The sequence below is a fragment of the Cebus imitator genome, unplaced genomic scaffold (assembly GCF_001604975.1).
Source record: "Cebus imitator isolate Cc_AM_T3 unplaced genomic scaffold, Cebus_imitator-1.0 Scaffold159, whole genome shotgun sequence".
In the NCBI taxonomy this organism is placed as follows: domain Eukaryota; kingdom Metazoa; phylum Chordata; class Mammalia; order Primates; family Cebidae; genus Cebus; species Cebus imitator.
The window spans coordinates 6,049,209-6,061,754 of record NW_016107474.1 but is presented as its reverse complement, the minus strand read 5'-3'; the positions used below and the strand labels follow the sequence as shown (position 1 = coordinate 6,061,754).

Sequence of the window (12,546 nt, the reverse complement as noted above, 5' to 3'; positions counted from 1 at the left end):
TATCTATCCATCCGTTATCCACCCATCCATCCACTTATCTACCCATCTATCTACCTATCCATCCATCCACCCACCTATCCATCCATCCACCCACCCATCCACCCACCCACCCACCCATCCATCCATCTATCCATCCATTCACCCATCTATTCATCTGTTTATCCATCTATCTACCCCTTTTACCCAATCACCCACTTGCCCACCCACTCACCCCTCTACCAGGAGTGTCTCTTCTGCACTGACTATAATTCCTGAAGCTGGCTGGGCCCCTCAGGCCCCTGGCATGCTGCATCAGGGAAGTGACCTGCCCCAGGTCACACAGCGGGTCGGTGCCAGAGTCCACACCCCTGACTTGGCAGAGGACCTGTGCCCTCAGTTTCCTCCCTGGGTGCCCGTCTCCCACGTCCAGAGGTAGGGGACTGAGGGGGAAGCCACCTGTCCCCATACGCTCCTGTCTGTGAGCAAGCCCAGGCCTGTGGAGGCCAGCGGGGAGGGTCACAGCGTCTCATCTGTGCCCCTTCACCTTCTCCTTCTACAAAGAGAAGAGAAAAAACTGGCAGCTGCTGGGACACTCTGGGGCAGGAGGTGAGGGGTGGGGGAGAGGACTGGGACCTCTCAGCCAAGAGCGACAGGGGCCTGCTAAAATGCAAAAATATTTAGACAATAAATGAAGTATCAGAAAGGCGTGCACATCTTGAAGAAATCAATCATCTTGGACGGTGTGTCTGGACGCTCGGCGCCAAGGCGGAGATAGTGCCTTGCCGGGGAGATAAGGGTTAATCAAGGATTTAATTCTGCAGGAGATAAAGCACAGAGGGAAGAGCTAGGGGGGCTCCTTCCTCCCCAGGAGGGCGGGGCTCCCCACAGAGCCTCAGAGGCTCCTCCGGCCTTCGCTCCAGCTCCCCTCCTGCCCCACACGTTATCTCCCCACTTGGGAGGGTTTCTAACCTTGTGCCCATATCCCCAGGATGGCCTGAGCCCCGGGCTGGAGCAGGACAAAATGTGGAGGCAGGTGGACTGGAGTGGGGGGTGGTGACTGCAGCCCCTGGGGACGACTCCCCGGCCTGCACCAGCCCCACAGCCCTGTCATTAGGGAGCCTTCGAGGGTCTCTGGGGATAGGCAGCTGTGGGTTCCAACTCTCCCTCTGCTCTTTGGTCCTGGGTACTTGGGGAATTGATTGACTTAGCCTCATGGAGCCTCAGTTTTCTCATCTGTAAAATGGAATGGCAGTATCCACGTCATAGAGTGGGGGAGAAGGAAGTGAGGATGGGCGTGTGGTGTGTCTGCAGCTCACAGAGCCTGCAGTCTTAGCCCTATGGCCTTTGCTCCTGGTCACTACCTGTGGGTTTTCGTGACACACTGAGAGTTCAGGGATGGGAGCCACGGAGCCCCCATTCTATCCACTCATTCCTCCTGCCAACACCCTCATATCCCAGCATCCCAGCAGGGTCAGCTGCCGCTTGTGTGTGCACAGTGACGGGGCTTGTGTGTGACAGAGCCAGCCCTCCACACCATGGCTTCCTTCCTGCGGGGCAGCTGAAGTGTGGCTCCCTCCATGGAGCCAAAGTCCCCTACCACTCAGCTTCCATAGCTCTTCTTCCACCCCTGCTCCAGGCCATGGGGCCAGGCAGGCACCCCTCCTGCAGGGCTGCTAGCTGCAGTGCCCACTGAGCCATGCCCTGTGGCAAGCACCACCCTGACCACCTCATGTGACCTCCCAGCTGCCCTGGCAGGCAGTGGTGCCATGGGCTTCCCTCCTTCACAGACAAGCCCCTCGCCCTGCCCAGGCTCTCTGCTCAGGGTCTGCAGGCTCAGACATGAAGCCTCAGGCGCCCCTGTGGGTCCCAAAGACTGAGGAAGTGGAGGCTCAGAGTGGGCAGGGGCCTGTGTGCCTGGGGACACACAGCAAGGAAACAGCATCAAGGTGGGAGACTCGGGGGCCTGGTGAAGGGGGACACCCTCTGTCCTGGGCCAGCTTCCTGACGACACCCTGAGCGGCCTGGGACACGCGTCTGCCTGCTCAGCTGCAAAAGGCTGTGTGGACGGCCCAGGAGGCCTCTGCTGGGCTGCGGACTGGAACCCTGGCAGGCCTTTCCGAGGTCCAGAGGCCCGGCCCCAGACCCTACGCCGCCCACGACGTGGCCGCATGCAGACCTGCAGGTTTCTCCACACCAGTGCCCTTTCTTAGCTGAGACGTATTTTAAAAGAAACCACTATCCCCTCTCAGGAGGCAACTGTACTGACTTGTCACAAGTAGGAGGTGGCCGCAGAAGCAGATCCAAGACAAACGACACAGGCACTCGGGTCTAGCAGCTGCCTTGGAAGCCTCTGCTAGGCGGGGGTCGTCACCAAGGAGATGACACACGTGTCAAGGCCACGGAGACCATGGCCCGAGGCAGCGCCTGAGTCAGAAGCGTCCACGGGGACGGACGCAGGACCGCCCTTTTGCCCTCTGCTGCAGCGGGAAGTCGCCGCCGTCCCAGCACCCCAAGGCCTGGCCATCGCTTTGCTCCTCCCTCCCCCGAATTTCTTTCTCCTGTGCCCCAATGCTCACTCATCCGTCAAGGTCCTGCTTAAAGAACCCCTCCTCCAGGAAGTCCTCCTGGAGGTACCAAAGGCCCCATATCACCTCCCACAGGAAGGCCTCCCTAGGCCCCCAGGCAGTGAATCTCTCCCTGCGCTTCAGGTCCCAATGTCTCAGGCCCACATCTCTGCACAGGCTCCACACCAACTGGCCAGAGCTCCTGGGCTGGCGTCTAAGCTGGGCCTGGCTGGGGGTGTGAATGAGGCAGGTGGGCAGGGGTGGGGGTGGAGGCTCCTTACCGGCTCCGCCTGCCCAGGGGACGAGGCTCTGGTCTGGACGCTCCCGTGGAATGGGCCCCAGGACAGGCCCGTGGTGAGGCTGAGTCGGGCCCGCACACGCCTCTGCCCATGCTGCACCACCGGTTCCAGCTCGTCTGCAGAGAGACATGGCAGGCATGAGGCGTGCCTGGCCTGGGGCCTGTACAGCCCCCTCCCGCCAGGGTCGGCCCAAGGGGCAGTGGAGGGTGGCAGTCCTCAGGGCCTGCGGCTGAGTGGCAGGGGCCGGGCGGGTGCTGGGTCCTGGGGGCCTGTGCAGCCCTGCAGCAGGAAGGATGCCCGAGGCTGCGTGCCCGAGAGCTGTGAACCCCGCCATGGTCGTTCTCCCGGGGCAAGGGCTGCAGGTGGACAGGCCCACAGAGTCCGGCCGCCCGACACAAGGTTGGCATGAGTGTGTGTCACGGCAGACGGGTGGCCCCCAACAGATACATCGGCCTGCAATCTATGAACACGCCCTTATTCGGTAAAAGGGTAATTAGATTAAGGCTCTGGAGATGAGAGCAGTGGGATTATCAGGTGGGCCCTAAATCCAGTGACAAGTATCTTCTAAGAAACACAGAAAAGCAGAGACAGAGAAGGCCATGGGAAGATGCAGGTGAGACAGGGTGCAGCTGGGAGGGTCGCCTGGAACTCCCAGAAGCCGACAGCCGCAGGAGGGAACCTCTGAAAGGCGCCTGGCACTGCTGACACTTGGCCTTGGGACCTGGAGCCCCAAGGCTGGCAGAGGACACACGCTTACTGTGCGAAGCCCCAGGTCACGCTAACTGAGGACACACACACACCTGGCCCCTACCTGCCTCCTGGAGCCTAAGCCTGCTCAGTGGACAACAGGGAGTGGCTCCTCCCAGGCTACCCACCCTCTGCCTGGGAAGGCCGGGCCACCTCTACTCTGCTGTGGCCAGGGCTGCCGGGGCCCACGGAGGCCTCACATGGCCTGGCCTGGTCCCCTGGCCGCAGTGCTGTGGCGGCCCCACTTCCTGGAGCCCCGATTGGGCAGGCTGTGGCCTTAATGGGCCTGATGATCAGATAGCTGCTTGCCTAATGGCAGAGATAACATGTAAATACGCCGGGAGGCCCTGCTAAAACGTTTTAACTGGGTCTTTGTCTTCCCCAGGGCAGATAAGATGGCAGCGAACCAGGACCGGGAGGCCGAGGAGGCCCGAGCCCCTTTATCAGACCCCAGGAGGGGAAGAGCGGGCTTGGGGTAGCAGGAGCAGCTCTGCCGTCGCAGCCTCACAACTGCCAGCCCACCCAGAATGCCCGGGTCCAGGCTCAGGGCTCTGACCACTGGGCTGCCCTCCTGCCCTGCTGCAGCAGGCTTGGCACCATAGGGTGACCGCTGTGAGCCGTGCCAGCATCACACAGGCCAGCCAGCACCTCGCCGCCCTACGGGGGACTGGGAACAGTCCTCCCCATGCACAGATAAGGACATCGAGGCTCCTGGGGGTGACGCGGCTAGCAGTGGGGTGCGTGGGGTCCAAACCTGGAGGCCTGGCTCCAAAGGCACCCCTGCATGTGACAGTGGTGGGGGCCCAGCCCCTCCTGTCCTGGCTGCCCCTGCATCTCTGACCCCCACCCGGCTGGCCCGTGCGGGTGTGCATGGGAGAGATGAGACTCCCTAAAGGGGGGCTCCCGTGTGTACCCATCTGTCCCTGTCTCTGTCTGGCCTCTGGTGGGTCCTGCGTGCCACCATCAAGTGAGCCTGTGCGTCACCCCACAGTCAGGCCTGGGTCACAGGGAAGTGTGTGGAATTCCATCTGGACCGCCAGAAACTCTGGGAGCTGCGTGGGGAGGCCCTGCACGGGAACCTCTGTTCTCCTGCTGGGGCCTGGCGGGCAGGGAGGCCGGGGGGTGAAGGGACCTGAGAGGCTCCTGAGGGCACATCTAGGCCCACGAGTGGCTGTGACTTCCTTTCAGAGAGGGAAGGGGGTCACACGCCTTCCCCTCAGGTTTCAGAACATTTGTGAGCAGAGCCCCTAGGCCTGCTGGGCATGGAGCCCCGCTGGGAGCCACTGCTGTGCACGCGGGGCTGGTGCCTACCTTTGGAGGGGTAGGAGGAGCGTGGCCTACAGCGTCCACACCTGCCCCTTGACACACCTCGGGGGTGCCAAGGTCCCTGTCCTGTCGGCTCTGGGCTCTTGCTTGCCCCCTGCCCTCATGGGGAAGGGGGAGGGCAGAGCTGGTGCCCACCCTACCCAGCCCATGCCGTACCCACAGGCAAACGGTCCTGCTCCCTAATCGGAGCTCCAGGGCCAGCTGGCCCAGTCTCCCAGATAAGAGCGTGGCTGGCATTTCCCGTGGTGGCTGCCCCTTCTGGGTATCACGCACCGCCAGAGAGGGCTGGCTCTGATAAAGGTGGCCATTCCCCTCGCCCAGGGGCAGAACCCACCACTCAGGGATGGCCGGGGGCTGGGTGAGGGGCCTCCAGGGAGTCCATGGATCGGAGGGGTGTGGGGCTGGGGACCAGGGCAGTGGTCACCATGACAACCCATCTCCCTGGACCAGGGTTCAGGCTGCTGCCTCCAAGAGGCTGTGCATGAGAAAGGCGCCTCTTGTGGGTGGGTACAGAGCCAAGAAGGTGCTTGGATAGGTGAGGGGAGCATGGCTGACCTCAGCCCCAGCTCGCCCCTGTGCCCTTGTGCAGCACACCACCTGTGCAAGTGAACACAGAGGCCGTGGTGGTCTCACCCCCCGCTCACACCACCTGTTTCTAGCCCCTGTTCTGCAGACACCCTCTCCCAGCCAGAAGGATAACTGCGTTGGGAAGTGGGACGGGTCAGGCCTCCTGCTCCTGGCAGATGGGGTGCCTCCTGAGGACCTGACTCAAGCCTGGGAGTGGGTGAAGGTGTCCGTGAGAGAGGGTGAGGGGCCGAGGGGCCTGGGGTCGGGGGATGCTGAGGTGGGAGGGAGTGGCTGCTGGCCCCATGGCTGACTCCTCGAGCTCTGGTCTCAGCTTCCCCATCTCTAGACGGGTCTCCTGAGGAGGGGGTGACCCCAGGCCGCATGCGTAAGCCCCGCCGGGGGTAACAGGGCCAACACTACAGGCACAGCACTGGGACAAGGACTAATTTATTCAGGCAAACAAGCCTGCACATGCCATTTCTAGAACAAACACGCCGTGCTGGGATTCAATTTCACCCCCAAGCCTCTGCAAGGAACCAAATGAGACGTTCCAGCCATTGCCTGTTTATATGATTGAAATGTCCACATGGGTCTTAAAACCCTCTGACGGCACCCCGTGGGGAGGGAAGCAGTGAGGGCCGAGGACCAAGCAGACCTCAGCGCTGCGCCTGGGGCCAGGCTCAGCGCCCACTCCACAGAGAGGTGAGCCTGGCTGAGGGGAGCCCAGGTGGGTCTGGCCAGAGTTCAGGGCCTTTTGGGGGTGCCCGGGGAGGGAGAGCTGGCGTCTGCAGTCCACAGGCCTGGCGCCAAGTCCTGCCTCTGCCCAGCTCGCCAGCAGTTGTGTGTGCTCTGAGCCTCAGTTTACCCATGTGGAGGGGGGGTGCCAGCATTATGTCCCCTTGATGGGCTCATGCCGTGAGGTTAGGGGGTGTGTCTGCCGATGTGGCAAGCGCTGCTGTCTCTCCTAGCTGCCCAGATGGGCAGAGAAGCTGAACCAGGTGGGCAGCCCAAGGCTGCCCCTGGACTTGGCCCCACCCCTGGGCTCTGGCTCTGCCCGAGGCCCTAGAAGCCCATGAGGGCTCCCTCAGCAGCTCGGGTGACAGTGCCCAGCACAGGCGCTGTGGCCCGCTCCTGACGTGCACGGGTATGCCAGCCTGCGGGGAGCATCTGCTCCCATCCCGCAGGCCCAGAGACTCCAGCAACCAGCTCTGGGTCACACGGCAGGGAGGGCAGTTGCTCCGGAGACCAGACCCCAAAGCTGCTCTCTGATAGAGGAGCCAGAGCTCTACCCAGGTCATCTGCTTTCTGAAGCTACTCTGCTCAGCTGCCCCGGCCTCCCCAGGCCTGTTTCCCACCTGACCCATGGCCCTGGCAGTCTGGCTCGTGCGACTTGACGAGGCAGGTGACGGCGTCACCCGGTGGGTGTGCGGGTGACTGGGAACCCGGCCCCTCCTGCACACAGCTGGGCGTCTGGCCTGCCAGGGCCAGCCTCTGTGCCGTCAGCCTCTGCAGCGCCAAGTCCAGCCACCCCAGATGGTGGGCTCCGTAGTCAGTGCCCACCGTGGGGTCACCCCAGCACCCACTTATCTAATCGGCGCCATCACTCTGCCCGGCCCCGCCCTGTGACTCCCGCAGGCCAGCTAGGCTAGGCTTTGCTGGGAGCGGCCCTGTCTCAGGGATCATGCTGTTTGCCTTTGATAAAAGTCACAAAAAAGGAAAGAAAAAGGAGTAGGGGCAGGGAAGGAAAAGGCCAGACTGGCGGGCTTCTGGAAGTCTCTGTGGGTCAGCAGGCTGGCAGTGAGGCTGGCACACAACCGTGCGGGCCCTGAGCCCATGGGCTTCCACCGCGTCCTACGCAGACACAGACACCGAGGCCAGAGGGGTGAGCGAATCCCCAGGGTCACATGGCAGGCAGACCAGGTGGCCAGGGGTCAGCTGCATGGGCAGGGCGGGGCAAGCCGGGCCCTCCGTCCTCCTGAGCCGTGTGGGCCTGGCCCTCGCGCTCCACCGTGATGCCATGTGCAGATTCCCTGGCTGATCGCACGAGTTTGGTTCTCACAGAGCCCTCAGGGGCCCCCCGGGGCCTGGAGCCATTTCATGGGGCGTGAGGTCACCTGCCCAAGGTCACTAGCCCCAAAGTCAGACCCTCCTGGCTGGAAAAGCCTGTGATCTGGGTGGCAGCTGAGGCCCCAGGACAGAGAGAGGTGACAGAAGTTGGAGGGCCATGTCTGAGGTTACACAGCCAGCAAGTGGCATGGGAGAGTCACGCCCAGGTCCTTCTGATCGCAAACCGAGGACTGCAGCCCAGGCCGGACCCCCACGTGCAGTGAATGCCACCCATAAGGCAGTAGGCCCTCCATGATGTCCCTCCCCATTCACAGATGGGAGCTGCCGGGCGGAGCGGGCAGAAGGCCACACGGAAAGGCCAGCAGGACGCCAGCCCTCACTCGCAGCGGTGGCCCCGGCCGTGGCACTCTGGACAGCCAAGATGGAAGGAAAAGTCTCACGCTCGCTAGGGAGAAGGAGACGGAGCTGCCGGCAGGTGAGATGCCAGCGACGGGACCCAGTGACGCACCAGAGCTCGGAGGCAAAGCTACCCGAGGGCTCTGCAGATGAGCCCACCTCTCAGAGGCCTGCTGAGGGTTCCCACCCTGCCTCCCCCTGGGTCTCCCGGGCGGGTCCTTGCAGGAGGGCTGGGTCTGGGAGAGGCAGCAGAGGAGCCTGCGAGCTGCGAGCTTGGGATGGGGAGAAAAATGGACCAGCTTTGCTGCTGAAGAAACAGATGTCACATACGTCCGGGCCCTCCAGCCACGCTGGGGAAATGGCTCTGCTCCTCAGAGCTGTGCCCCGCGCACACCTGGTGATGGCCGCTGCCCTGCGGACACACACTCAGGGCACAGCCTGCCCTGCCCGCCCACTCTGGGGCAGCCTCTTGCCAAGCCCCCTTTCAGTTGTTTCTGGATTATTCTGTGTTATTGTGAGCCCAGCATTGGAGCCAAGCCCCAGCATAAGACCCAAGTCCATTTCACTGAGGGGAAACAGGAGGGGCCTGCCCAAGGCCCCCAGCGCCCCACCCCGGAAGACCCAGGCCCACTGCCTCCTGGTAGGCTTCCAGCTCCTCCACCCTGGTCCCCCTGCCTTGGTGCCCCCTGACCCCTGCCCTGGTCTTCCTGCCCCTTGCCTCGGTCTCCCCCAACCCCCTTCCCTGGTGTCTGCCACTCCCTGCTCTGGCCTTCCTGCCCTCTGCCCTGATCTCCTCTGCCTTGTGCCTGGGTTGGCCCTGCTGGCCTCCTGGCCATGGTGCCTGGCCTCTGCTGGCCTGAAGCCCTCAGAGCACCCTGGAGGCCAGTGGAGAGCCCAGGGGTGGCCCAGAGCCCCAGGCCTTCTGGACAAGGGTTCTCTTCTCACCGCAGGCCAGAGGTTAGGGAAGGGCTTTGAACCCCAGAAGCTGCCTTCCTGAGTTTCCCAGACCCCAAACTAACAGTGGACGGCTGCAGGGGGCTGGGCCTTCGGGGCTGCCTTCCCTCAGGGTGGGACTCATGCTGGAAGCTCCATGGGGGTCCTGCCAGCGGCTGCACCTGTCCAGCTCTCTCTGTCAGAGGTGGGCCTGGCGCCCTGTGAGCCCACCCTCTGAGCACCCGCACACCCAGTCCAGTGTTCTCCTTGCCAAGCTGTGCTCAGAGCTCACGTCGCAGGGGACCTGGGCGGGGTCAGCAGGCAGGGGGAGCTGATGGCAGGGGGAGCTGGTTCCAGCGAAAGGCAGGTGCCAGGCGCAGTGCTGCCTCAGGGCCAGTCCACATGGCAATGCGCCAGGACGATGCCAGGTCCTCCCACTCCGCTGTGCCTCCGAGGTCCCCAGAGTGCTCACCGCCTCCTGGGGGCACCAAGGGGCAGAGGTCTTGATTTCATGAACTCCGTCTTCCCAACAGACTGTCAGCCCCTCAGGGCTGGCTGTTGACGGCTGTGTCCCCCAGGCACTGGGGCACCGTGGACCTGAGTGCCTGTGTGTGGAGGGCGATGGCAGCAAGGCCTGGGAGATGCCCCCGGCCGGCCCGGCCGCCCATCTACAGACGGGCAGGAAGGAGCAGCAGGTGCAGGGGCCTGGACGGGGCTTGGCCAAGCCTGGGCCTTGTGTCCACTGTGGAGCAGCTGCGTCAGCCGCTGGGCAAGGGAGCAGAGGAAGGGCTGGCCCCAGGTGCTGCAGACCCGGCCTGCCCCGCCCACCCGCCAGCTGGTGGCTGTGAACTCCTCTTGCTATCACCGGGAACATCGCTGGGATTATTGATTTTTTGACACAGAACAACAGCCCATCTTTATCGGGCTGAACCCTGGCCTCAGCTAATGGCAGAGCTGGGACCGCCTGGGAATAGCAAGGAAGGCAGGGTGGGGCCCAGCTCCCCTGCAGAGACCTGGGGGCCCCTTGCACCTGCGGGCCCAGTGGCACATCCGGGAGAGGGGGTGTCTCTAAGAGAAGGGGCAAGACCCTGGCCCCTCAGGGGCAGCCGGGCAGTGCTCAGGCCCAGAATTGCCCTTTCAGAGACCTGTCTGAACCCCTTCCATGGGGTTCTCGGGGGAGGGGGCTGTGGTCCCAGACATCACCACCTCTGGCCCCTCTGGGGCAGCTGGACCAGCAGGCAGAGCCTCACGGTGCCCGGGGGGCCCATGTCCCTCCATTTGCCCCAAGGGTCTGTGGGCAGGGCCCGGCGAGGGGCTGTTTCCTCCCCCGACACTGGGTGGCATCTCTGCCCCTCTGCAGCGCCTCCCCAGGGCTGAGACTGAGAACGACAGCCTCATGTGGCCTCAAAGCTCAGAGACTCCAGGGCTCTTGGGGATCTGGAAGGCTAAATGCCCTGGGTCCCAGGCCTTGGTCTTTCCGCCTGTGAAGTGGGAAGAGGGAGCAAATTTGCCCCCAGGCCCTAGTAGCCTGGTCTTTGGGGACCCTGAGGCCCGAGAACGTGGGTGGAGGTCCCTGGCTCTCCCTAGCCCTGCCTTGTCCTTTCGGTGACTGGAAGCAGGATGTCAGATAAAGCTGTTGGCACAGAACGTATTTTCTTTACCTTATCTGTGTCCTATCGGCCTGGGCGCCCGGGCCTCGGCCCTGTTTTTCCAGGGTCTGGATGCCCTGGAGAGCCCTTCCTTCCCACTGTTCATTTGCCCTCTGGGGGCTCCATCTATGCTCCATAAATGGGAGAAGGCCAGTGAGGGCGTGAGTACTGTCTCAGCCTTGGGTAAGACCATCCTACCCAGGCTGGCAGCACCCACCCCACCGGGGGCAGCCGTAGACACCCCGGATGTCGGCGCCCACTGTCAGGACACTGCCACCCCCTAAGGATGGAAAAGTCCCTTCCAGAAAAGGCTGCTGCCCCCGAGCCTCACTGGCCTGTCCGGCTTGTCACCTCCATAGGTGGGGGGCTAAACAGGGGGAGCCTGAGGTCTGCCTGGCACCCGGGGCTCTACCTGGGGTACGGGGCCTGTGCCTGGGTGAGCCCAGCGCCACGTGAGCCCCGGAGGCAGGAGGTGCTTCCGTGAACTGTGATCACGTCTCCTCTTCTAAAAGCCGCGTGTGGTTTTATGGGAAGCCACAGAGAGTGCTGTCATGGCACCGATCTCCCCAACGCAGATGAGAAGACCGGGGTCAGAGAGGACCTAGCCCCCACAGAGAGGCAGGTGGCTGTGGGTCAGACACAGGCCAGGCAGGGGCTCAGCAGGGGCCCTGCAGGGAGCACAGGCTGGCGTCCCCCAGACACAGCACCCTCCCTGGCACCTCCACTCAGGATCCCCCCCTGGCCCCCGAATCAAGCACTGTGCAACACCGGCCCCACTAAACAGCCCCTGCCTCCCACCTGCTGAAGAGACGAAGAGACGGAACACAGCCTCCCATTTTCGGGACCCTGGGCCTTCGGGGCTGCTGGGGTTGGCGGGATGACAGCTAAAGGCAGCGGGTGGGGGTGGGGCCTCCCTGAGGGCTGCCCTGGATCTGCTACCGTCTGGCCACCATGTGTGCCAGGGTGACCCACAAATGGGCACCCCCATGTGGCCTCTGCTGCCCTTAGAACCATCTTCCTTCTCTGGTAGAAACGTGGCAGGACAGCAAAAAGAAAGAAAAATGTCTTGACATCTTCAACATGCTGCCCTGAGCCCCTGCATGATGCCCAGGAGTCAACTGCTGAGTCAAGGAGGCAGCAGCTGGTGGCACCGGGGCAGCCAGGACCAGGGGCTCTGGCCTTCGAGGTGGGGACCCTCGGCAGGGACAGGGTCACTAAGGCCACCGTCTCCAGCAGCACTGGGGGGAGTGGGGAGGGACAGTGAGGCTCCGGGAGGCTTAGGACAAGCTCAAGACCCACAGTGGCTCCCGCGTGGATCCAGACGGAAACCCGGGGCCGAAGCCCAGGCCCAAGGCCCAGCCGCCCACAGGGCACAGGGACAGGGTTGGGGGACCCGGAGGGACACTCGCAGAGGTGTCAGGCCTATGGGGCAGAGGCGGGTCCTGAGTGCCCGGCGCCTGGGCCCTTGGGCAGGGAGGGGGGCCGGAGTGGGAGGTGCCCTCACGAGACACAATAAACCCCAAGATAGCATCTGCGGCATCTCAGGCCCTGCGCGGCCCTTTCGGGCAGGATATGACCAGCCCTCCAGCCGATGGCGGCCCCTTTGTCCCATCTCCGGGGACTGATCTTATCGGCTGCGTACACTGCCGCTGTAATGGAAAAGCGCAGTGAGGAAATAAAAAGTTATGTGCAGGGACAGAGAAGAGAGAGAGAAATAAATAAATAAATAAATAAATAAATAAATAATGGGCTGGTGCGGTTTGGAGTGTTAACCATGGGCGGGGGAGCGCCTGCCATGCTGGGGTCAGGAGGTCAGGGCTCACTGGCCTGGTCCCCACCTCAGGTGAGCTCTGTGAACTAACTGAGCCTCGGTTTGCTCATCCACCTAAGATCCCACTCCTGGGCTGGGGGTGACTCCATGACAAACAGCACTGGGGGGAGGACCCAGCACCCACGACCACTATCTCCATCACCACCAGCACTGGGGGGAGGACCCAGCACCCAGGACCACTGTCTCCA

At 63.1% G+C, this 12,546-nt stretch overlaps 1 protein-coding gene across 5 annotated transcripts in view; it reads right to left on the bottom strand.

Annotated features, from left to right (window-relative positions):
- ZFPM1 (zinc finger protein, FOG family member 1) overlaps nt 1–12,546 on the bottom strand; it is a 77,739-nt gene that overhangs the window by 17,449 nt on the left and 47,744 nt on the right. For all 5 annotated transcript variants that reach the window (XM_017543708.2, XM_037743936.1, XM_017543709.2 and 2 more), the window contains exon 4: nt 2,825–2,958. In XM_017543708.2, the coding sequence (XP_017399197.1) occupies nt 2,825–2,958 (134 nt within the window). The remainder of the gene's footprint in view (nt 1–2,824; nt 2,959–12,546) is intronic.